Source organism: Anopheles maculipalpis, chromosome 3RL (genome assembly GCF_943734695.1).
Source record: "Anopheles maculipalpis chromosome 3RL, idAnoMacuDA_375_x, whole genome shotgun sequence".
Taxonomy (NCBI): domain Eukaryota; kingdom Metazoa; phylum Arthropoda; class Insecta; order Diptera; family Culicidae; genus Anopheles; species Anopheles maculipalpis.
Genome location: NC_064872.1, coordinates 5,968,332 through 5,990,813, shown reverse-complemented (window position 1 = coordinate 5,990,813; position 22,482 = coordinate 5,968,332). Strand labels below are relative to the sequence as shown.

General features: G+C 42.5%; 6 protein-coding genes across 6 annotated transcripts in view; 3 read left to right on the top strand and 3 right to left on the bottom strand.

The window, feature by feature from the left end:
- LOC126564508 (serine/threonine-protein kinase grp) overlaps positions 1-22,482 on the top strand; it is a 191,235-nt gene that overhangs the window by 68,364 nt on the left and 100,389 nt on the right. The gene's annotated exons all lie outside the window — the stretch shown is intronic.
- Positions 1-22,482, bottom strand: part of LOC126564888 (protein phosphatase 1B) — a 205,229-nt gene that overhangs the window by 177,065 nt on the left and 5,682 nt on the right. The window lies entirely within an intron of this gene.
- LOC126564747 (UDP-N-acetylglucosamine--dolichyl-phosphate N-acetylglucosaminephosphotransferase) lies at positions 296-6,260 on the top strand. Its single transcript, XM_050221846.1, has 4 exons — positions 296-489; positions 549-669; positions 730-1,178; positions 5,764-6,260. The coding sequence occupies exons 1-4, from the start codon at positions 296-298 to the stop codon at positions 6,257-6,259; spliced, it is 1,260 nt and encodes a 419-aa protein (XP_050077803.1). The 3' UTR covers position 6,260.
- Positions 2,228-4,915, bottom strand: LOC126564413 (beta-1,4-mannosyl-glycoprotein 4-beta-N-acetylglucosaminyltransferase). Its single transcript, XM_050221454.1, has 2 exons — positions 4,390-4,915; positions 2,228-3,522 (listed from the first exon to the last, which is right to left on the bottom strand). The coding sequence occupies exons 1-2, from the start codon at positions 4,869-4,871 to the stop codon at positions 2,265-2,267; spliced, it is 1,740 nt and encodes a 579-aa protein (XP_050077411.1). The 5' UTR covers positions 4,872-4,915; the 3' UTR covers positions 2,228-2,264.
- Positions 12,327-14,551, bottom strand: LOC126564233 (menin). Its single transcript, XM_050221218.1, has 2 exons — positions 13,436-14,551; positions 12,327-13,359 (listed from the first exon to the last, which is right to left on the bottom strand). Exons 1-2 carry the CDS (start codon positions 14,515-14,517, stop codon positions 12,372-12,374), a joined length of 2,070 nt encoding a protein of 689 aa, XP_050077175.1. The 5' UTR covers positions 14,518-14,551; the 3' UTR covers positions 12,327-12,371.
- LOC126565115 (WD repeat domain-containing protein 83) lies at positions 15,577-16,564 on the top strand. The gene is made up of 2 exons (XM_050222257.1): positions 15,577-15,644; positions 15,715-16,564. Exons 1-2 carry the CDS (start codon positions 15,578-15,580, stop codon positions 16,557-16,559), a joined length of 912 nt encoding a protein of 303 aa, XP_050078214.1. The 5' UTR covers position 15,577; the 3' UTR covers positions 16,560-16,564.

The window sequence follows — 22,482 nt, the reverse complement described above, 5'->3', positions numbered from 1 at the left end:
GCGATTTTTTGTGTAAAAATCTTCATCGAAAAGTGTTTTTTTTTTCATTTATAAACAACATAAAAACACCAACTTGCAGAGACCACGCACTGAGCTCGAGTTGACAGCTTTCACAGCGCGATTTGACATTCCAGCGCCGCGTCAAAAATGCATCATGCAATTGTTTGTCGGCTGGCAAAATCGTAAACAGTGCTGCAATCGTTGACCGATTATTGTTTTGATTTCGTTTTACTTGCGGAAAAATTAAATTGTTTTCTTTTGCGAGTTTTATTTCCTTCCTGTTTATTGAACAAACATGTCGTTCTTTCACTGTTTCGAGTTTGATGTGCTTGGACATTCGGTGTCCCTCCCAGTGCCACTGATGGTGAATGTAGCTATATCGGTTGGGGCGTACTTTGCCGGCCGCAGCCTAATACCGAAGATGAAACCGATGTTCATTAATGCGAATCTGTACGGGATCGATATGAATAAGGCGTCCAAACCAAAGATGTAAGTTTGTGCATTCGTTGTCTGTTTATTTTAGAAATAATGGAATATTCTCTCTATAGACCCGAAGCGTTCGGTGTGGTCACGGGATGCATATTTCTAGTCTCACTGTTCCTGTTCATACCGGTGCCTTTTCTGCGGAACTTTTCCACCACCATCAAAGGCGACTTCCCACACGATAAGGTAAGGCAAAACAGTATTCCTTTTGCAGCCAAAAAATGTTAAATCACTCCCTATTTTTAGTTTGTAGAATTTATCGCCGCAATGCTCTCGATCTGTTGCATGATTCTGCTCGGGTTCGCCGACGATGTGCTTAATTTACGGTGGCGTGATAAGCTGTACCTACCGACGATTGCCTCCCTTCCATTGCTTATGGTGTACTACACCAACTTTAATTCTACCACCGTTATACTACCGAAAATGGTACGACCCCTGCTAGGCAGTTCGCTGGATATCGGTGTAATTTACTACCTGTTTATGGGAATGTTGGCCGTGTTCTGTACGAATGCGATCAACATTCTGGCTGGCATAAATGGGCTGGAGGTGTGCCAATCGCTTATCATCGCTAGCTCGATCGTGGTGTTTAATGTGGTGGAAATACTGAGCGGACACTACAGTGATGCGCACGAATTTTCCCTCTACATTATGCTGCCATACATCGGAGCTACGTTGGCGCTATGGCGGTACAACAGGTAAGTGGAGGAAACGCTCAATTTCTATTTGTTAATTTGAAGTTAGTTTATTTTAGCAAATTTTACCTAAATTACAAAACAAATAACTAGCGCTTAGTGACCCTCCCGCATCCCTACCCCTGCCTATATGTTCCAGTACATGTGCCATTCGCGCGCAGGACCCACCCAGCATCCCTTTCTATAAGAACTTACACCGTTCACATCAGTCGATCACATGTTTTTCCCCCCATTCGTTTTTCATTCAGAAGTAAACTCCTTCCGGTTCCATCATCCCGAAACCGGAAGTCACAGACTGTATACAAAACACGTGTTATTACGTAATTGGTGTCTAGCTAAAGGTTCTGTGTTTCCTTCCTCGCTGATTAGCAGCAGAACCCGGCTGCGCAATTGCTTTCCTTGGTAATGCTCCTTTAATTCCTTATCGAGTCACGCTCATCAGTTCTTGGAGAAGATTTTCTTCTCCTATTTCCTCCCAATACACACATCTCAGAGTACAGTATTACACAGAAGACTTTCGTAAGTTAATTATTTGTGGCTTGTATGCTTTCGCCCTAAGAGAGTGTTGTATATAAGTATGGATAATATCAGCGGTTTCTTGTATGCGGTATGATCATGACCCCGTAGATCTCGTTTAGTATGTTGATGATGATGATCTCTTTTTGGCGTGATTCCGGCCATATAATGGCTTACTAAACTTTTTTCTCCACCATTATTACTATTCCATCGGAGTGATTCAGAATGACATTCCAAGTTAGGGGTTTCCTGCTTCTATTGAAGTTTTGCATCATACGTCTCGTATACGGAGTGATTGATTTTATGTTTAAATATTTCCCACTATTATTTATAAGACCTTTTGACTATTTTAAAGCGCGTGCAACTTTTTTTTTTGACTAGCTTGTTTGAATGATCCAATTTGGACGTCCGATGATAGACTTAGGTATGATTATGTGTTTGAGATGCCATTTTGTATTTGGTGATGGGATGGAAGAATTCAAGTTCTGCTTTGCCATCAACATGTTGTCCCGGACCGGACAACACTTCCGCCGCTCAGGTACGACCTGCCTCTTGCCCTAGCTTTCCCCAAACCTAGCTAAAGTAATCATCGTCCGCCAGATTATCGTCCCAGCGGGCAAAAAGATTCAGTACAATATTATCAAACTTCCAGCTATTTTCCCGCACATAATCCGGCTCATAGTACTTGTCCGTTCGGCGGCTAATTCGTTCGAGAGTGCGTTCCCCATCTTCCAAATCTTTTCCGTTTGCTATCAGCTGCTGGACGTACTCTTCGTTCAACACTTTCGTTCGCTTTGGATCGGGAAGGTAAATACCACCGGTCCCGATCGCTGCCCGATGCTCGTAGTACTGCACGATCGAACCTGGTTGGTAGCATCGCCGACAGTACCAACCGCCAAAGTGATTTAAATCGCCTATCAGCATAACCGGCTTCTCGATCGCTAGCAACCGATCCGGATCGGAACCGTAAACTTCCCGCAGGGTGCTTACCTGCACGGCAGCACCACCGATCACGGTACTGTTGGTAGGATGTTGCCAGAAAAAACCGTACACATTGTGCTTTAAGCGAAACCGTACCGGCTGGGGCCAATTATCGTACCATCGGAGATAGGCGACCGCTTTGCGATTTAATATCTCATCGGTTCCACTGAATAGGACAATATCGTCCACCTGAATTGCGCCCTTAGTGGTGTATTTAAGTAACTTCCGGAACATATTCCGTCCACTGCACGATGCATCCGACACGATGAGCAATCGGTCCCGTATCTTGCGCAGGAAATCCGTTCCATCCACGTGATGTGCGATTGAGGCGCCGTATGAAGCGGAACCAGGGGGTCCTACTGGTCGATCACACAGCACAAACAGACTCACTTGATCGACTAGCTCCATTAGCTGTATCTCCAGCACCTCCACACTGATGAACGTGCTCTGGACGATATAGAAGAGATTGCGGGCGTACGGGCGTGGCGTTGCCGTTTGATCACGGGGTGGAATTTTGGAAGTGATAAACGCACGCCATATAACCTCCGGCTGGCCACAATCGGCACCGTGCCATTGAGGATTACACCGGCAACGGCCCGTACCGTCGTCTCCTACTATTACGGCGGACAAGTCCTCATCTTCACCGTCTTCGGTTGCCGGTTGGGTGGGATTGTTAAGCTCTGCTGCTTGTTTGCTTACTATTCCTGTATCTATCAGTTCAGTCTCATTGTTGCCGGGCTTGCTGGTTGCTGCTGCTGCCTTAGAAGTCACCAACGCCTTTCCCTGCGTACCCTCGATGAAGCACAACCGTTGTTTGCGGGTTCGCTGCCAGTCCGTGTAGGAAATCGTTCTAAAAAAAAGCAAAAAAAATCCGGTTAAATGAACAAGAAAATTACTTGAAAATCTTTATTGATTTTTCGAGAATCCGGAAGACAAATTTCATGTCACTGGGTCACAGTCTCGCTCCCCTCACCTCAATTTATTAAGCCAATTAGTGTCTGGCCGTTGACCTGAAGGTGCGACATGTACACTAATCATGCACACTCGTTAGGGTGGTATAGAGAGCGAACCAGACCGGCCTAGAGCCGGTACGACTGCATGCACAAGTGCACCACCAATTTGAGGAATTGATTTTAAAGCTTTCACGAGCAAATGGCTAACAACCGAGATACGCGAACAAGCGAGGACATCACCAATTCAATTTGCACCATAATTTCGCTCCCGAGATTTAACACAATGTCGTCCTGCGTGTGTATGTGTGAGAAAAATTGGATCAAATTGATATAAATGAAAGAATTCGCTCGGAATGACTGACAAGATAATGACAAGATTCTTGTCAAGAAAAATAAAACAGTACAAAAGTTCGACAGATCTTGGCACACCATTCTTCATTAAATGTATAAAATATTAGGTTGGGATTCGATGCCGAGCCTTTCATGTTAAAAACTCCCTTTAAAATATCTTCCTCTACTAGTAATGAGAAGGAGAATAATCCTCGATATTGTTGGGTAGACCAGAAGACAATACTGGCAACACCTGTACAGCCAGACATTGTTCCGTTCCGCAAAAATGGAACGTTTCCATTACTATAACGATCGTTTCTACTAATACAATCTCTAGAGGTTTCAACTTTCAATTGGAAGCTTCCTTGACTCGTTATAGCTAGATATTCAGTCTAGGTGGTATTGTAAAATTAGAGCATTAAAATTATACCTACCTAAAATATTTGCCCGCACTCTCCGCCTTTGGTATCTCGCGCTGAATCCATGGATGATATTTAGGATGTCTTGGGCGTTGTAGCAGCAGCTTGTTTCTCCTCAACAGCTGACTACTACCATCCGTTCCATCCTCACCATTGGCAACGTCATTGCTTGCTTCGATCGCGCCAGCATGGTGTGGGTTTTCCGTTGGCGACGACCGCAGTCCCACAACCGTTCGGTTGGAAATGAATCGCACCCCGAACGGAGACCAGACGGAAAACGATGTAACGAGCCGCCGGTGGACATCATCTGGATGCTGCTGCTGCTGCTCAGCTGTTTGTACACGGTCCAAGGCGGTACCATCGTCTGCCGTATCGATTGTGGTCGACACGAGCAGCGAACCGAACAGCAGAAATAGGCAGATGAGCGAGATTTGTAGTAGAAACAGACCCCATAGAAATAGCCGTACGTCGAGCTTCCGTTTTATACCGGGAGACATTCGAAACCCACCCCCGGGCGGGTGTTACACCGGATGTGATCCGATACCGTTTGTTCCACCTCAAACACACACACACAAGCTTTTCTCAACAAACAAACTATGAAACGTCGAGCTAAAAAAGGTTGCTTCGATATGGAAAGCAGCTTCCTCTACCCACAAGAGTGTCACATTGGATCTTTGGGTTCACGGAGAAAAACTGTGTAGGTAGTAGGATGGGCGTTCACTTCGAGTTTCGTCCTTTTTTCTCCCCCGATCCGGAGCACTGTGTTGTCTATTCACATTTTCCTAATTTCGCCTGAAAATACGAAGACTGGCACAAGCTCGGTTCAGTTCGCTCTTTGCACCACGCTCATGCTGCACACTTGCGATTTGCACTGCACACTCTTTGACCTTCTTGCATACTAACAGACTCGTCGTGACACTATGTTTTTTACGGTTGAGCCCGGTATGAGACTCGGCAGAAAACCGATTTATGAATGAAGCCAGCAACGGCAAGCGAGAATTGACCAAAAGCAGCGAACCCAACCCGTTTTGCATCGGGAGCAAAAGTGCAACAAAAAAGTGAGTCATATGGAACGTGTGGAAGGAAAAGGAGACAACGAGGCTGGAACGGTAGAGAAGGGGTTGCTTAGAAAATTGACAGAAGTGTTGCCAGATATGTCGAAATGTTTGTTTTCGAATAATTGTGATAAAATAATTTAATTTAATGTAGCCAATAGGGATTGATATTAGTTTCTATTAAATTTTGAAAAGGACAAACATTTTCCAATAATTAATATTGTTTTTGCTACACAAAATACGTCATCAAATGCATGTATGAGCAGTGCAAACATTGCATTGGTGAGAGCATTCCGCAGCGCACCGATTTGAATTGTCCGTTTTTTCCTTCCAGATATCCTTCGCAGGTGTTTGTCGGCGATACGTTCAACTATCTTTCCGGCATGACGTTCGCCGTAGTCGGCATACTGGGCCACTTTAGCAAAACCGTACTGCTGTTCTTCATCCCTCAGGTGCTAAATTTCCTCTACTCCGTACCGCAGCTGTTCCGTTTCATTCCCTGTCCACGCCACCGTATGCCAAAGCATGATCCGGAGACGGATCTACTTCACATAAGTCGCACACAGTTTCGGGTGGATGAGCTAAACGTACTGGGCCGACTTTGCTATCAGGTGTTCCGACAGCTACGGCTTATACGCTGTGAGGTGGATCGCGATGGAAAGACAGTCACGTGTAACAACTTTACGATTATCAATTTCTGCATTTTACTAACGGGGCCAATAAGGGAGGATCGGCTGAATCGGTTGCTGGTTGCGTTTCAGCTCGTATGTGCGGTGTTTGCGTTTACGATACGGTATCCGTTGGCACACTACTTTTACGATACAAACTGAAAACGGACTGCGCAGGTTGGGGAGGGACACCAGATTTCCACTCGAAGATGGACACCAAAGTTTCTAAAAGACCTCACAATCGGTGTGTAATTGTGTAACCAAGCTAAGCTAAAAAAGGTTTAAATTTTGTTAAAAAAATTGAAATATAGTAAGAAAAAATCTATTTCTTGAACGAATTTCATTTGGTTTTTTCTTTCATTTTGTGAAGAACTCGTTCAACAGCGGCCTTTTCTCTTTGCATACAAGGTATATAGGTTTATTGTGTATGTTTTCTTTTTCCTTTCTCTCTACTTGTTTCATTCTGTTTTTTACAGTTCTCTCCTAGTGTATCCTTTACATGTTCCTTTTCTTTCTGCTACTTCTTAGAGAACTTTCATAAATTTTCTCCTCCCAGATGTTTCGTTTAATATTTTTCTTGCATTTCCTTCCATCTTTTTGTGTTTATATATTGGTGTGTGTAATTAAAGTGGTATCGGTGTGATTTTAGATATACTTTTTTTTTTGTTTGCACTAAGTGGTAGAGAAAAATAACTGAGCTGGAAAATTGTGTATTGTGTCCTTGTGTGTATAACAATGTAATTCTATTGTAAGTTTGCTATATTCTGTACTATTTCAATGCAAATTGGTGCTTCTTGTGTAGCATAGTTTCAACATAAGTTTTTTCTTGTCTTCTATAACATTCATATCTGTATTGAAGAAGAGAGTATGGGAACAAGTTGAGTGGAAAAGCTTGTGTAACATTCGGTAGATGCAATTTGTTTTATGCCAATTGCAGTTTGATTTGATTTTGTCTTCACATTTTTTTCTCATTTTAGTTGGGGTTTTTCTTCCTTTTGGGTTTGTATTTTATGTATAAGTATATGAATATTTTCTCAAAAATATATGTAAATGTTTTTTTTTTGTTTGTTTATACATGATTTTGCTGCAGCGTATTATTGTTATTTATCTGTGTATGCCAATGTTGATGTTATTTTCCTTGGTTTATTTACGGCGTTCGACTACTTCAGCCTTGCTAGTAGTAGTATTACACCTTGGCGCGTAGTAATCGGATCGTAAATTATAGCACAATGCATAATAGCAAATTCTCCTCACTTGCGGACACACTCTTACACACACATGACACCAAATTACTTCCTATATAATGCTTTTCATTATCATCACCATCACAGACTCCATCTTTTACAAGCGCAAAACCAAGCGTAAACGCTTCTTGAAACTTGTATCTTTACAGCAAATACACGGTAAAGAACGGCCATTTCCTCACCAAACTCGCAGCTTCCCACCCAATATGCTCAATAACTTAGAAACGCATGAATCAGTGTACGAGCTTAATCCAGCATAAAGAGAAATAGATTATGAGTTTTGCTTTAAGGAACATGTTAACGAAGTGTTACCGTTAACGCATAACCAATCAGCGGGGAAAGTCCCGCACCTTTCCGCTTCAAAACAATTTAAAATCGTTCACTTTTAAGAACACTAACAGAATAATTTAGTCCAAAACAAAAAACAAAAAACAGCAATTTTTAACCTAAAACAACAAGCAATTCTTTACCATCAAACTACGCCTTCGTTCAGTTAGTAATTTGTTTTGTTTTGCTAACGCTATACATTATAATGATTCTAATCGGTGTACTCTATACACAACATGAAACAATCAAGAACTAGAGCCTCTCTATTACACTAAAATCTTATACCTTCATTCACTATTTTGCGGGGGGGTTTTGAAAGAGGTGTTCGGGAATGATTGCCTCCTCTTATAGTGATGTTGTATGTTTTTGTATGTTTCCTTTACATGTAATGTACGCTATGATCTCTTGGACACATTTGTTGATGCACTTAGAAAACTAACCACATTGAATTTGACTGCTCCCTAGTCTGATACTTAAGATGAATTTTATGTCAATTTCTATGCCAACAATATGAGAATAATTGCTATTTCAACTCATGTACTACACCGTTGTTGTGCTAGTGAGTGGCGTTTAGTAGCATTGTACTGATTGCGTAATATCTCAACTAATCTTGACTGACACCTGTTATAACGGCGTACGTTTAGAGGGTGCGTATTCTCCGTTGTGGGGAGGCTTAGTTCTAAACAAATGGCACAGCAACAATCTAGCTTTTTACTAGCTCTTTCTCTGTAGTATTTATATTAGTACAGGGTGTACTATTTAACAGCATTCGAGGTTCAATTTGTTCAAACAATTTCTCAGTGGATCATTTTTTAAAATTAAAATTGCGTCTCTGAATTGAACTGCAGCTGGAAAATTCTTATCAACGTTTTGTGTGTTTTGAGCAGAATAGAAGCAAATTCTCTGCAAACTGTTGGCCTCAAGTCAAGAGCATCCATGAACGGATGAGTAATTCTTTTCCTAAAATTCATGGAAATTTTGCCTATATCTGTTATCTGTTAAATATATATCTGTTAAAAATTGCTGCTGACGAGCAGGTCTGAGCACAGCATTTTGGGCAGTTTTTTTTTGTTCCTTGTACTCTGCCATTACTTGGCTTCCTTCACTGACTTCAAATTTACCGTACTGGGAAAGACAGACCTGCCAATAGAGGATCGTTTAGGATAAGAGCCGGAACCCGGTCCTGCCAGTATTGAACTAAAACTTCAAATGCCAGCTAGTTAGTACACCCTGCAGAGGAATAGGGAACGCGGTTGATTCTGTGCGTTTCTATCTGTCCCTTTCTTTTTAGATGTATTAAAACTTGTGCAAAAGGAATGTAAAGTAAGAGCGGAATTGAATACAAAACTATGCCCAAGCGTGTTGAACTATATCTACATCTTCGATTGTTTCATCTACTTCGGTTGGGCGTTTTTTGTATGTAAGCTTTGCTATAATGCATATATGTAATATTGAGTTGCTCTCTTCTGGTTCTACCTTTACCACTGGTTATTGTTGCTGTAACTAAACATCTTATAGCTTTTCCTACACTTTCTTTCCTTCATCCCTCACCCGTTAACCAATCACTTTAAGGAACTCTACTACATGCTCTTGAGAACTAAAAAATATGGCGTTTACTATAATAATGTTACGAAGTTGTAATGGAATTCTTATCAATAGGGTTTTGTGTGTCTGTATGTTTTCGCTAGCTATTTCAACATTGTACCATGATTATTATGATGAATACAAAACAACATCAACAACTATATAGGATAGGAATAGGGAAATGAGGAAAATAACATCATTGTGCGTCCAACGCGACACACGCGCACATGAACAAAGAGGTATCAGAGCGCCTGGATTGCTGCATTTTAGAGACAGCACACTATACGCTTCTTTTTACTGCTTATGGCCAATCCCCGGGATGATCGGGAGGGTCGATTTTTTTTATATAAGTAAGGTATCTAACAGCTATATGCAGCTTCCACTTGATACAAACATTACGTCTTCTTGTCATACTTTTTCTCCTGCTGCGTCGATAGATTCCGTCCCAAAAGGTTCCCTTTTTTCCTTCTTTTTTTTTAATTATGCAATAAATACACCTTATCAAAAAACCACAATGTAGCACTGGGTTTCAGTCTGCTCTGTTCTGCCAACACATACACTTTTACTCACTCGTCCGTTTCAGAATCGATTTCACAAGTGAGAGGTGCGTGATGTTGACACGATGACGACACGATGATGTTCGTTTGTTACAATATTTTTGGTATTCATGTTTGACATTCCTTTCCTTTCTCTAAGGGTGAATACTAGAGAGGCTTATACTAAAGCCGATCAAAAACCTATCGTCCGACTACCAAATAAAAACAACAAAAAACACGCAGCAAAAGGCATTCCAAGGTGTGTTGGGAGTGTCGAGCGTGCTCACGAGACGGATATTAGGGGAAAACTTTTTGTTGTACCTTTCTTGTTAGAAATATTCCTGATTTTTTGTTAAATTTTGTATGCAGTTACAATTATTGTTTTGTTTTTCTACTTGTCTTAATTTACGCGGTAGTAAAGATCAAATTACAAGATTTTCCTTTCTACTATTAATATACCCGCCCCAGATCGAAAAAGGTACTGAGAGTAATTTTTATTTCTGTAATTTTCTATGACGAATGAAGACAATTTTGCTACAGGGATTTCAAGATTTTTGTATCGTTCGTACGAAACAGAGAAGTGGAATAATTCGAATGCATTCATTCGTTCGTACTACGCTAGGAAACTGGGAATACTAGCTGCGTTTAAAGCAGGATTCTTGTGTGTTTTAGTTGTTGTTGTTAATCTCTAATGGGTTTTTTGTTGTTTATAGTGATGTTTGTACTTTCAATTTTCGATTGTTTGTTTGTTGATAGCAGCCGTATCATCCTTTCCCAATCTTGCGCTACAATTAACCGGCAAAATAGGTCTGCCATAAACCTTGAGATAGGCTTAAACGACCCAAAACGCGCGTAACAATGTGAGGAAATGGATTTATATTTGAAAAAAAAAAAAAACGGAAACACTTCTGGCTCTATCCACACAAAGGTATTGCTTGTTTTACTTCATCTGCTGCCATTCTCTGCCTAGCGTAAAGGTATACCTTTCATCAATTCTCTTCACAAGCTTGCCTCTCCCACTTGTGTTGCAATTTAATGTGATTAAAATATGATATTTCTTCACACTTCAGCTTCGTTCGACTTAAATTTGTAGCGCAATTGAAAATAATAATTCATTTTTCTTATGCTTTTTTTTAGTTAATGCACCAAGCTTCATAAGTTATATCTTTTCCTTATCAATTGGCTTTGCCAATACTATATCTCACGTAAAGTTTTTTTTTTAATGTGGATATAAACACACGTACCGGTGACACAGCAAAGTGGACGTTACACTGTCTTAACGCCATCAAACTTCCTAAGGAAGTGAAAATTGTTGTTTTTATTTCCTTGTTATTTTCCTTTATCATAATTTTGCAAACAACAAAGCCCCCAAAAACAAAGCGATAGATATAACATGTCGCAAAAACCTTACATTATGCAAACTAAGCATTTTTAAAAGACGATATGAGCAATAATAAGTTACATGTTACTTAGATCTTGTGTCTAGCAGTAGGCTTCACAGATAAAGTATACTAAAGTTTAGATATATATAACTATACGAAACACATAGTTTTGATTATACGATCCTATTGCATAGCGAGTGGTCAATAATTGTTTGATTGTTGATGCTCTCTCTCCCTTTGTTTCCCTTACACACTACAAACCCTTGAATCTTCAACATTCCCATTGCCTCATAGGCATAATTTCAAAGCAAGATCAGTAAAAAAACTTAATGGCTTTTAGTATAGACACTTACACACTATTATGCTGCACAAAAAACAGAAAATTGGGCCCAATTTTTTTTCTTATAAAAGACCATAACATAACAGTGAATGAAAAGCGTTATTTTGAAAATGATATTTTCGAATGATCTTTGTCGTATTAAAGCATTTTTCAAATTGTGTTCACATTATTAAAACAAATGCACGATGTTCGTGATAACTTTTAAATTGTTCATCAAATCTCGTCAATTGTTTTAATTATATAAACACATGTTTTAATGATTTGGAAAACACTGTAATGGGGTTAATGATTTGAGAACTTTTAACAACGAGTACAATAATTTTGGAGAAAATAAAACAAGATCACATAAAAAAGCAATACTAGTCAGCGCCATGTGTATATGTATATGTATCAGGTGCATTTGATTAAATAATTTAAAAACAAAACACACACACGTGTACAGTGTAGAAAACAAAAAAAACAGGATGAAGTATACGCTCTTTTCTGGTGTGCATTTAATGCTACAGGATCTAAATTTTTAAAATAGGGAAAGTATATAACAAATTTAATAATAAAGTAACCAAAACAATAGTGAACAAGAAGGATTATTATAAATAGGTGCAAAAAAAAAACTAACATTGTTCCGACTAGGATCGGCTGTTTTTTCTTCTTCTTCTTTGTATGTGTGTTGGAATGCCTGTAAAGTATTAGTTTGTGTGCAGGACAGATAAGAACATTTTCTCCCGGAACCATGGAAAGTTGGGACAAAAAAAAGGCGGTGCTATTTTTAAAATATAATACCAGTAAAATGTGAACCCTAAAATGGCGTCACACAGACGTACGATAATAAATTACGTTTGACTTAAGATTTAAAAGTGAGACTTATTCTCTTCGCGCCCGTTTCGGTCGCGTATTACCTTCGATTCCTTCGCTAATGCTTATTGCTCCCCCAGCGGTGGATCCACCACCTCCAATCGAACCAACGCTACCGAGCGATGCCATATGTGATCCGCGCAATTTCTTCCCACCTACCTGCACCTGGCTCTGGGCCGTTATTTGTAGCGAGATCGCGTTCGTGTTTAGCTTCTCCGTCAGCAGCAGATCCTTCAGACCTTTCATCTTCTGGCTGTACAGCACAATGATCGGCCGTTTCGGTTCCATATCATCCTCCGCTGTTTCGCGTTTTTCTATTTTTGTAACCTTTCCCGGTTCTGCATCCTGTTCCGACTTTATAGTAGCGTCGTCACATTTTCCGTTGCTTTCGCCTGTCACCGGCGCAGTAGTATTCTCCCCATCCGATGATGGGTCAGCACTTTCTTCCGTCGTAAACGGTTGTCCACCACCTTGCAGGAGAAATTCGGGATTTAATAGCTTTTCGCCACATTTCCCAACAAGGGCTTCGAGTGATTTGGGAAGCGAGCTTCCTTTTACGGTGCTACTGCCATTGCTTCGGCCTCCATTCGGGACGTTAGCGTCCACTTTCGCAATATTATTATTGTTGTGATGATGATGATGTAACGTGGAATCTTCCGTTCCGTTTTTGCCATTTTCGTGCCCGTGTGGTTGCGCTTGCGGTTCCTGATCGGCACATTTAATGCTCACCTGCGAACGGATATCATGATCAAACTTTGCGATCGTAGCAACCAACGGTTTTGCCCAACCGATGTGAAGGATCGGTGTTTGGCTGCATTCTTCCCATTTGCAGATTCCGTCGTAAAAGCGCAACAAGTTAGCAAAGCAGGACGAATCGCGCAGAATGCTTTTGGCCGAATGACCCGAACTTTCCAGCTTCATCACTTGCGGGATCAGCTCGTTGGCAATGTCGAGGAATTCTTTGTATATTTCTTCATCGTCACGTGAGTAGTTGTACCTGAAGTAAGGAGCAAGCGAAAAATTAATTTCTAATCAGGTTTGCCATGAACATGGTTGCTACTGGAAATACTTACAGCCGTATAACGTCGCTACTGTCCGCCCAGGAAGCGAACGCTTCCCGATACATATTCTTCCGATAGTAGTACCCACCCTGGTACGTGTACGGATACACATGATGGTTCCGGTAGTACGTTTGGGCCGACCGAACCGATTCGTTGTACAACTCCTCGCAGCTCTTTCTTCCCGGTGTCGGTTCCACCTCTTCCAGTTCACCCAAGCAACCCAGTGCCATTGGGTACTTCTTCAGATGTCCCATATCGTACAGCAGCCACAGCAATTGCTGCTGTAAATCGGCCACCTCCAGACAGGCGCTTGTGGCCGTTAGGGAAGGATTGATCGCCGAAACGATGGCCGCCACCTCCATGTATCGATTGCAAACAACTGGATTGCCTGCCACATAGAGCCACGTTTGCGATTCTATACCCGGTGCAACCGATTGGCCCCGCTTATCTTCCGCTCCTTTACCGTGCCACGTTACCTCGATCGTTTCATCGCCCGTCTTCCCAAACACGACCCACACATGATCCTCGGAAATGGCTAGATGGACATCCTGGTAGCCCAGCATCTGACATCCGGCCACCACGGCAAACGCAACCCCGAAACAGTCCAGCTTATTGCCACACAGGTAACTGTACAGACTTTGCAGATGTGCTCGATCTTTGTACGAGCTGCGAAGCAACGAGTTCCAGATAATATCGGACACTTTCTTGATAATCTCCCGGCTGGCAAACTTGGAATCGGTGGTCGTTTTCACGAGCAATTTCTCGATCGGTGCCAGTACGGATTTAAATCGCTTGTACAGCCCTTCCACGGTGTCGTACCGGATGACGGGGAAGTTGCCACCTGTATCCACCGTACTGCTGGCCTTTCCTCCCTCTCCATTGTTGTTGTTGTTGTGTGAGGAGGATGACGCTGAAGAATTCGATTCGAGCACCTTCGTCGTGAGCGAATGTTCGATCAACCCCGTCACGATCGAGAGCAGCGTTAGGTCCGGTTCCTCCTCTCGATTGTTTAGCTGCTGACGAAACAGCTTTATCACGTCCGGAATCGCGCGCAGCGGAAACAGCTTGATAACGTCGTCACAAAACTCCGTCATCGTACGTGCATGGGTGTCCGGTGGGCACGGGTGACCACTGGTTATGATTTAATTTATTTTTTCGCTTCGCGTAGATACCTCTCCGGAGGTCTTAAAGGACAACCAAACACTTATTGGCCCTATTATTTTTACCTATATGACACTGTTACAACACAACTGTTGGACAATAACAATCACATCGAAACTGTTCCGTTTCACTTCCTGCTTCTGCGACGTCATTTGCAAACGATTTGGCGTCTCCTCGGGGTGCAGCGCATATGCGTGCCCCATTTGGTTTCCCCGTGTCTCTTCTCGACACCCAGCCGCTGCCTCCACAACCACCACAACCAAGTGGAACGATGTGGAGGGATCCTATTAGCGATTACAGGACGAAAGAAGCGCGCGCAAGCAGATTACGTGTTCCAGCTGCTGTTGCTGCTGGTTCGGAACCGTTATCGTACAGTAGCTCCACCGCATTACTTCCATGTTCTTTGCGTACCGTTTGGCGAGAAGGTCGAATTTGCGTCGACGGGCTGCTGAACCAACAAATCCGAACCCGAAAAGCGGTTACCGCGGGTTCCGATGGAATGTGACTGATAGCTGGGCCGCCACCACAACACCAAGAACGCACCAAGCACAGACGTACACGACAGCATAAAATTCGCGCAATTACGACGACGGCTGACGACTATTACCACATTGGCGACACACTTACAATATCGGCACGGGCAACTGCGCAAACACAGTATTTTCGGGGCTTTTTGTCACTATTTTCTCAGCTGAATGCCCCCGAAAAAGGTTGGCTTTGCATGACGCGCGCGTTCTCGAATGGCATCGAGTGAAAAAATGTATTTTTTGTGGCTTTTTTTCCTTTGCCTCGCTGTGTGTAAATTTATGCAAACACACACGCACACATATGTACGCGCAGGTGCTGTCAAATGCGAAAAAGAGCACTTTTTGGTAGGGTTCACAGCAGCCCTGTAAACGATAAGTTTTTGATAACCGGCACCAAGGAAGGAGCGCTTTGTTTACAAACAACGCAGACGGCATTCGTTTTTTTGCTGCTGCTTCTGCTTTTGCGATGGATTTAGTGGCTAAAAGAAGTATTAATTGTGAACAAGGTGCGGTACGTGCTGTCCGTTACAATGGTGAGTGGGTTTTAACCTGTTCGAAAAAAAAATCTCATGGTTCAATTACCCCATTTTACTGTTTTTCTAGTTGATGGATCGTATTGCTTGTCCTGTGGGTCGGACAAAAAAATCAAACTATGGAACCCACGGACCGGTTTGCTGCTGAAAACATACGGTGGACATGCAGACGAGGTAATGGACGCTGCTGGAAGCTGTGAAAGTAGTTACATAATATCCGCGTCCCTGGATAAAAGTGTCATTTATTGGGACGTTTCGACCGGTCTACCCGTGCGACGATTGCGTGGTCATGCCGGCGGTGTTACCTGCATCCGGTTCAACGAAGAATCATCGATTGCCGTTTCTGGTTCGAAAGATAATACGGTTGCCTGTTGGGATATTCGTACCCGTAAGCTGGATGCCGTGCAGACGATGCGTGAAGCGAAGGATTGTATTACGGCGCTTGTGGTGAGCGAGCATAAAATCATTTCCAGCTCACTGGATGGATCGATCCGGCAGTATGATATAAGGGCCGGCGAGCTGGTCTGTGATACGATAGGTGTACCGATTACGTATCTGGTGCAAACGCGCGACGGTCAGTGTCTGTTGGCGGCATGCTCCGATGGAACGATTCGGCTGATCGATAACGATTCCGGTGAACTGTTGTCCGAGTACAAAGGACATCGGGTGGATGACTACACGATCGAGTGTGGAATTATTTCGTCCGATACGAAAATTGTATCTGGTTCGGCTGAAGGGGCGGCAATCATTTGGGATTTGCTGGAGGGTAAAGAAGTGCGCCGGTTACGCATAGGAAGCGAAGTGGTACATTCACTAGCGCCACATCCTACCGGGAGCGATATTTTATTCGCCCGCAAGCGGCACATCGAGGTGTGGGGTGTTCCAGAAGAAGATGATATTGAAGAGATAGATTAGTATAGAATAAAACGGACAATTGGTGGTTTGAAAAGGAAAAGTAATAAAATCATGAAAATATGAAATGAGTAGAACCGAAATTATTTTCGAAGATCGACATTTGAAACCAGATTCAAATGTACGTATTTTCCGTTTAATCTAGGGAGGATTTGTTGGACTTCTAAAACCTTAAAAGATGCGTTATTATTTTCAAATTATTCTGTTCAATGTTGCACTTAATAAACTGGATCGTATTTCCAAAATCTCACGGAATTTCGCCAAAAGCATTCGTCAAATACTCTCAACTTCAACTCAACCGTAAGGTTTAAACACGTTTGTTTGTTCGAAAAATTGCTCGTTTACAACTCCAAGCCAAACACGCACTCACACATACTCCCGTCCATGCAACCAAGGGAAAGAGCGTATACGCGTGCATTAAATTAACCTTTTTTTGTTTCCTCACTTTCCGGAGTGCGAGACTCGGTAGCTTTTGGTATCCTTTTTCCGGGTCAATTTCCCTACACAATATGGATGTGTAAAGCGTCTCCACTCCAGCATCTTTAGTGTTCCAGGCGCAAACCCCCACCATCCACCTTGTCGGATCGGCCAACAAGCGACGACTTCCCAAAAAAGGTACTGTTCGTGGCCTAGGTGCATTCGCGTTGGCAAGCAGTGTTGCATTTTGTGAAGCTGAAATTATTGTGTAAAATAGTGCCAAATAGTGGGTTGGATGGTTGACGGTCAAACGGTCGAGTTGTGTTTCTTTTTCGCTATCTCTAACGCATTATTGTGGCCTTTCCATGCCAGTAGTAGGCAAGTAGGCTGTTGCAGATGCAATGGTTGAATTTTGCTAAATTGTGTTGTGGTTAAAGTATAGCAAGCCGTACAATTTCATTACACGGATCGCTTCGTAAGTGACCTGAATGCTGTTTTGTGTGTGTGATTCAAAAGCGCAGAAGTTTGCAGAGAAAGTTTCATTCTCATCTGAACCTCAAAAGAAGCTGCAAAGGAGCCATAAAAACCCGACTCGAGGCTAAAAGACCGTGTTCAATTATTTCGCTGACCATAAAAAGAACCAGTTTTCGTGCAGAGCCGAGTGTCCGCTTGCTATACGCGGTGATCCGGAGCGTGCAGATCGACCCGAAAAGAAGCTGAGTGCAGAAAGCGGCCGAAAAAGAAAAGCACACAAGGAGCCGCGCCGCGCGCCTGTGCCTTCGAAAAGCAACGGTTGGACGGACGCTGAAATTCTTCACTCCAGGTAGGTGTAGTATATTACATTTGCCTTATTGCGCTTGTGTTCGTGCAGGTGTGCCTCGCGTATATCGGCGGCGTACAGCGCTAGCTAGAACAACGAACCTTCTACCGCGCCGCAGTTTATGGCTGGGCTGGGCTGACTTAGCTGGTTTTCTTCGCAGACTGCGAAGCACGAAGATGAGAAGAAAAACACGGCCGCAGCATCCACATTTCTCTCTCTCTCTCCCGGCTGGATGGCGTCCTGCCGTGGGAAGCTGCAGCGCGCATTTGAACTTGCAGACGACCCCTGCAACGAGCGCTCGGCCCTTGCCAAATGAAGCATGAAGATGATCGTGCGCTCCACTCCATACCACGCTGGAACAAGCTCGATCAGTTTCGATCTGTTCTTTTAATGTGAATGTTTAATGGCATTTTTAATGTTCGTTTTCAGTGGAAGAAATGAGATTTTTAATTTACCAAATACACGCTGCAGCTGCATGCACAGTTTAATAACTCTTCCAACGCTTTTTGAAAGTAATTTTAAGCCGCAAGCCGGCAGACCTTGGGGAATTGGAGAAAAGATGGTAAAAAGTGGGATGGAAAAATGCCCCACCGAATGAGTAAGCGGGGTTCGAAACAAAGACTTCACCTGAATGATTCATCATGCATCTCTGAAACTCTTTGTTTATTTGAATGGGGTTTTTTTTTTATTATTATTATTTTCCAATCCGTTTTTTGTTGATCCTACTGATCTAGGACAGCATGATCAATGCAAGCGATGCGGCAGAGCAAACATTACCTCATTCGTGTTCAATGAAGTAATGACTCCGTGTGGAGTTTGCTGTGACAAAAGCGAGGCATAAGTGAAGAAGCAAGATCACTAAACATCCGATGGTAATAAAAATTATGTACTCAATGAACTGAAAGTCCATTCGAATCCTGCTTCTTTGACTCTACAATCTCAAGCTATACAATCATTTGCTCAGTAATATTTGAGAGGAGAGGCCTACCGGTAGCTCTGCGATCTTTGAGTTCGACTACGTGAGCTTTCACGTGAGGATGAGGAGCATGCAGAATGCCAAGAGATACCTCGTGATGGTGAAGAGCTTGAAGACTCAAAAGAGCGAAGAGCTCCAAGATGGCGAAGAGCTACCTCATGAGGGTGAAGGGCTCGAAGAGTGCGAAGAAGTATCTGGCGAGGGCGACGAGCTACCTTTTTGAAGTAGCAGAGCGCGCTCAGAATCTTAACTTCATTGAAGTGGGGCGTCCCGATAGCTATCGAGCTCGATGCTATCGATGATCCTTAAAAACTTACTTATTCAGTCCAGATTCTTCTTTTACATTTGAATGGATATTCTGACTACTACGCCCAAGGAACTGAGGAACAAAGATACCAAGTGTCCTCACTAGACAAGGTGTCAGGAAGAAGTTGGTGTACAGCCCGAAATGGCAACGACCAGAAATCATACAGAGAATCGTTATCTGCTACTACCTCGTCAGTGTTAGCCTCCAAATCAATTGATTACTTAGTTAATATTGTATGATCTTGAAAGACACGGCATAATAGATTATAGATAGCCTCAGTGTATCGGTAGGACACAGGCTTGCAGTTGCTAAATTTGTACATATAATGGAAGAAGAAAAAGGAATAATATTCTTTTTTTCATCTGTGTGTTAATGCTCACACCAGGTACCTAAGCGTTTAGCCGTTTATATCGTAATTTGAGCTCTAATCGATAGCTTAAACATATTTTGTTGGCTTCCTCTGTCTGAGGGAGTTTTTGTTTTTTACTTGCGATGGTTTCATGTTTTAGGACTTCACCTTTTACGTGTCCTGTTGGTCTGGTTGCCAAAAATGTTCTCCCTCATCATTTACCACTACTGTTGCTTCAGTTAGAAAGGAATAGATCAATTAGGTAACTGTAAAAGGCTTCCTGCTTCATTACCAATTCTTTGCCACTTCGTCCAGTAATGGAAACAATGCGTCCGACATGTTCCGATGACCCTAAGAACTGATACACTTTACGGAGTTAGAACCGTGCATTGGGGTTGTAAGCATTAGCGAAATACCCACAATTGTCCACTGCAACACAAAACACAAATTCCAACGCAAATCCCCATCCATTTTCGAGTTGATTTGGACTGTATTTCCCTCGTGCCACGTGCCATTTTCTCGTGCCACTCGTCGGGGGAAACCGGAAGACGTATTTTACCAAACCCCCTTTCTATATCCACCCGGCCATCTATCTACAGTTCCCATTTTTATGTTTGTGATAGCGAGAAATTTAAAATTGCTACGTTTTGAATGGCGTGCCTATGGCGATTAGTGTTCGGACAACGGGGTGGAGCTTTCTACAGCTGCAATGAGCGCATAAAGTGCAGTCAGCAAAATGAAACTTAAGATTACGATCTAGCGGTGTAGGTAAAGCTTTTTATCTATTTATCTTGAACCGATCGTAATGTTGTTTCTGCAAGAAGTTTGTTACACTATTTCGGATAATGATGAAGGAGCCGTATTTATTCTTGGGAGTGGTGTGGTTTGTTGTAAATCAATTTTGTTAGGGAGGAAGTATAGTCATTAAGTGCTGCATAATAATGGTGCAGTTGCAGGTTTGATGTTAAATTTATATCATTCGAGCAGTAGTATTTGCGTTAGTATGGGGAAGGAATAATTTGTGAGGTGCAAAAAGAAGGTTTCTTTATTTGCATGTAGTAAATAAGGTTTTATATTAAGTACAAGTCGTGAAACTGGGTCTAAATCTTTCTGGTTCTCGTGTATCAAAAGATGATGATGAGATATTGAGACGAGATAAGTTTAAAAACGATACCTTGTATACGCGATTTTAGTATACAATTACAGACAATAAAACTAGACCATTTATGTCATTATAAATTCGACTAAAATTTTTTCACAATTATGGTTATCTTCTCCTTTTGCTTTTCAGTTTGAAAGCATAAAGTATAAAAATTGCAATAAAGTTTTACTACGAAAGAATGTATGGCTTATCGAGCTACTAAGTCACGCTGGCCTTCGAATGACTTACTAGACTTATAGATACCTACTTATATGATGCGTTTTTCCTAATTTTTATATGATTATACTTGGTGGAAGTATCGAATGCAGCAGTTTGAAAATAGGACATAAAAAAGGATGTCTTATTACATTAACCATCGCTGCAACTCTCTTCTTATTGGGAATACGACCATATAGATCTCACGCCGGCCATCGAATGGCTTACTAGACGTATTGATATCACGTAATGGGACAGATAGAAGACTCCGAAAGAAAGATATCTACGGGATTTGTATCCCGTTCTTTCCGTGTGAAGATCAGTGCCGCTGTCTCCTCTACCACCGTGTCTCTAACTATACGAACTCCAATTTTTCTTCCATTTTCTCTACGATTATAATTCTATGTCTTTGTAACTTTTTATGTGTTATATCAACAATTTATATACATATTCTTTAAAAAAATATGATGATGATAAAAACTGAAAATCGGGGAGTAAAACTAGCTTTTGAGACAAATTTTTTTATCTTTTAAAATTAATGTTATTACCAAAACAATTAGATGCAATTAGGGCCAACAAACACATAACTAACTGCTACTACAGCTTAAAATATGTGCGGTAGAAATGAAACAATTCCCTTCGATTGCGAGCTGCTGCTGACCAGCTGACCAGACCCGCAAGTATACCAAAAGCACCCAACAACAACAACAACAAGCCCAACTAAAAGCCCCGTCTATGTGTCTATTTGCTATCCTTATTTGTCTCTGCTGACTTTATACTCGCTCCTCAAACGCTTGGCTCAAACGCGCCTCTACGCTGGTGCTTGTGCGGCTTCCGATGCCCACTGCCATATGTCACTCTAGTGTACGTATACAACAGAAACCGAACCGGCCCTGGCTCCGGTGGCAGACCCTTCCTTCCATTCTTTTTTTTTCACCGGCCCTTTTTCCAACCCACCGTTCGCCATTGCTCGGGGTCTCTCGGGCCTCGGCGAGCCCAGCACGCGCGTACAAACCCGACCCACGAGGAAACCAGTTCGCTCCGGCTGGCTTGGGCTGTTCTCTCGCATTTACGCTCGAGCTGCGGTGAAGATCGGTCGTCTAGTTGGCTTGCCGCGTTCAGTTCGGTTTCGGTTGTGCCGTTCGGAGTGTTTCTGTGTTTTCGCATTTTGTGGGTTAGTCTTCGGTGTAGAAGAAATTGGGGAACTTTTGTTGTTGTTAGTGGGTGGTTTCTTATCAGTTTTCCGAGTGTGAAAGAAGAGCAAACAGTGGATACAAGTTAGTGGAAAACTGCCAGGAATCCAAGTGCGTTACGTCAGCGTTACGCTTCTATGTGTGGTGTGTGCTGTCGTACGATCGCGCCAGTGTATCAAATGCGACTCAGCGTTGTTGTTGCTGGTGCTATTGCCTACTAAGGTTGATTGCAGTCCGGGTCGCCTGCATCGTCGTCATCATCAACGAGAAGTTTTGTCAATTTGTGTGTGCGCTCGCGCGCGCGATCGTCGATGATCCGTCTCTCGTGTCGTCTGTTCTCTGATCTAGCAGCTTTAAACCGTTTATCTTGGCAAACTACCGGAAAGCAGGGACATTAATTGAGTAGCAGCGTTGTTCCAATTAATAAGTGTGGTGGTTTACTTTACTGCCCGATAATGGTGGGGAGTAAGGGTTTTTTTCTTCTATACACCACCCCACGGTAAAATT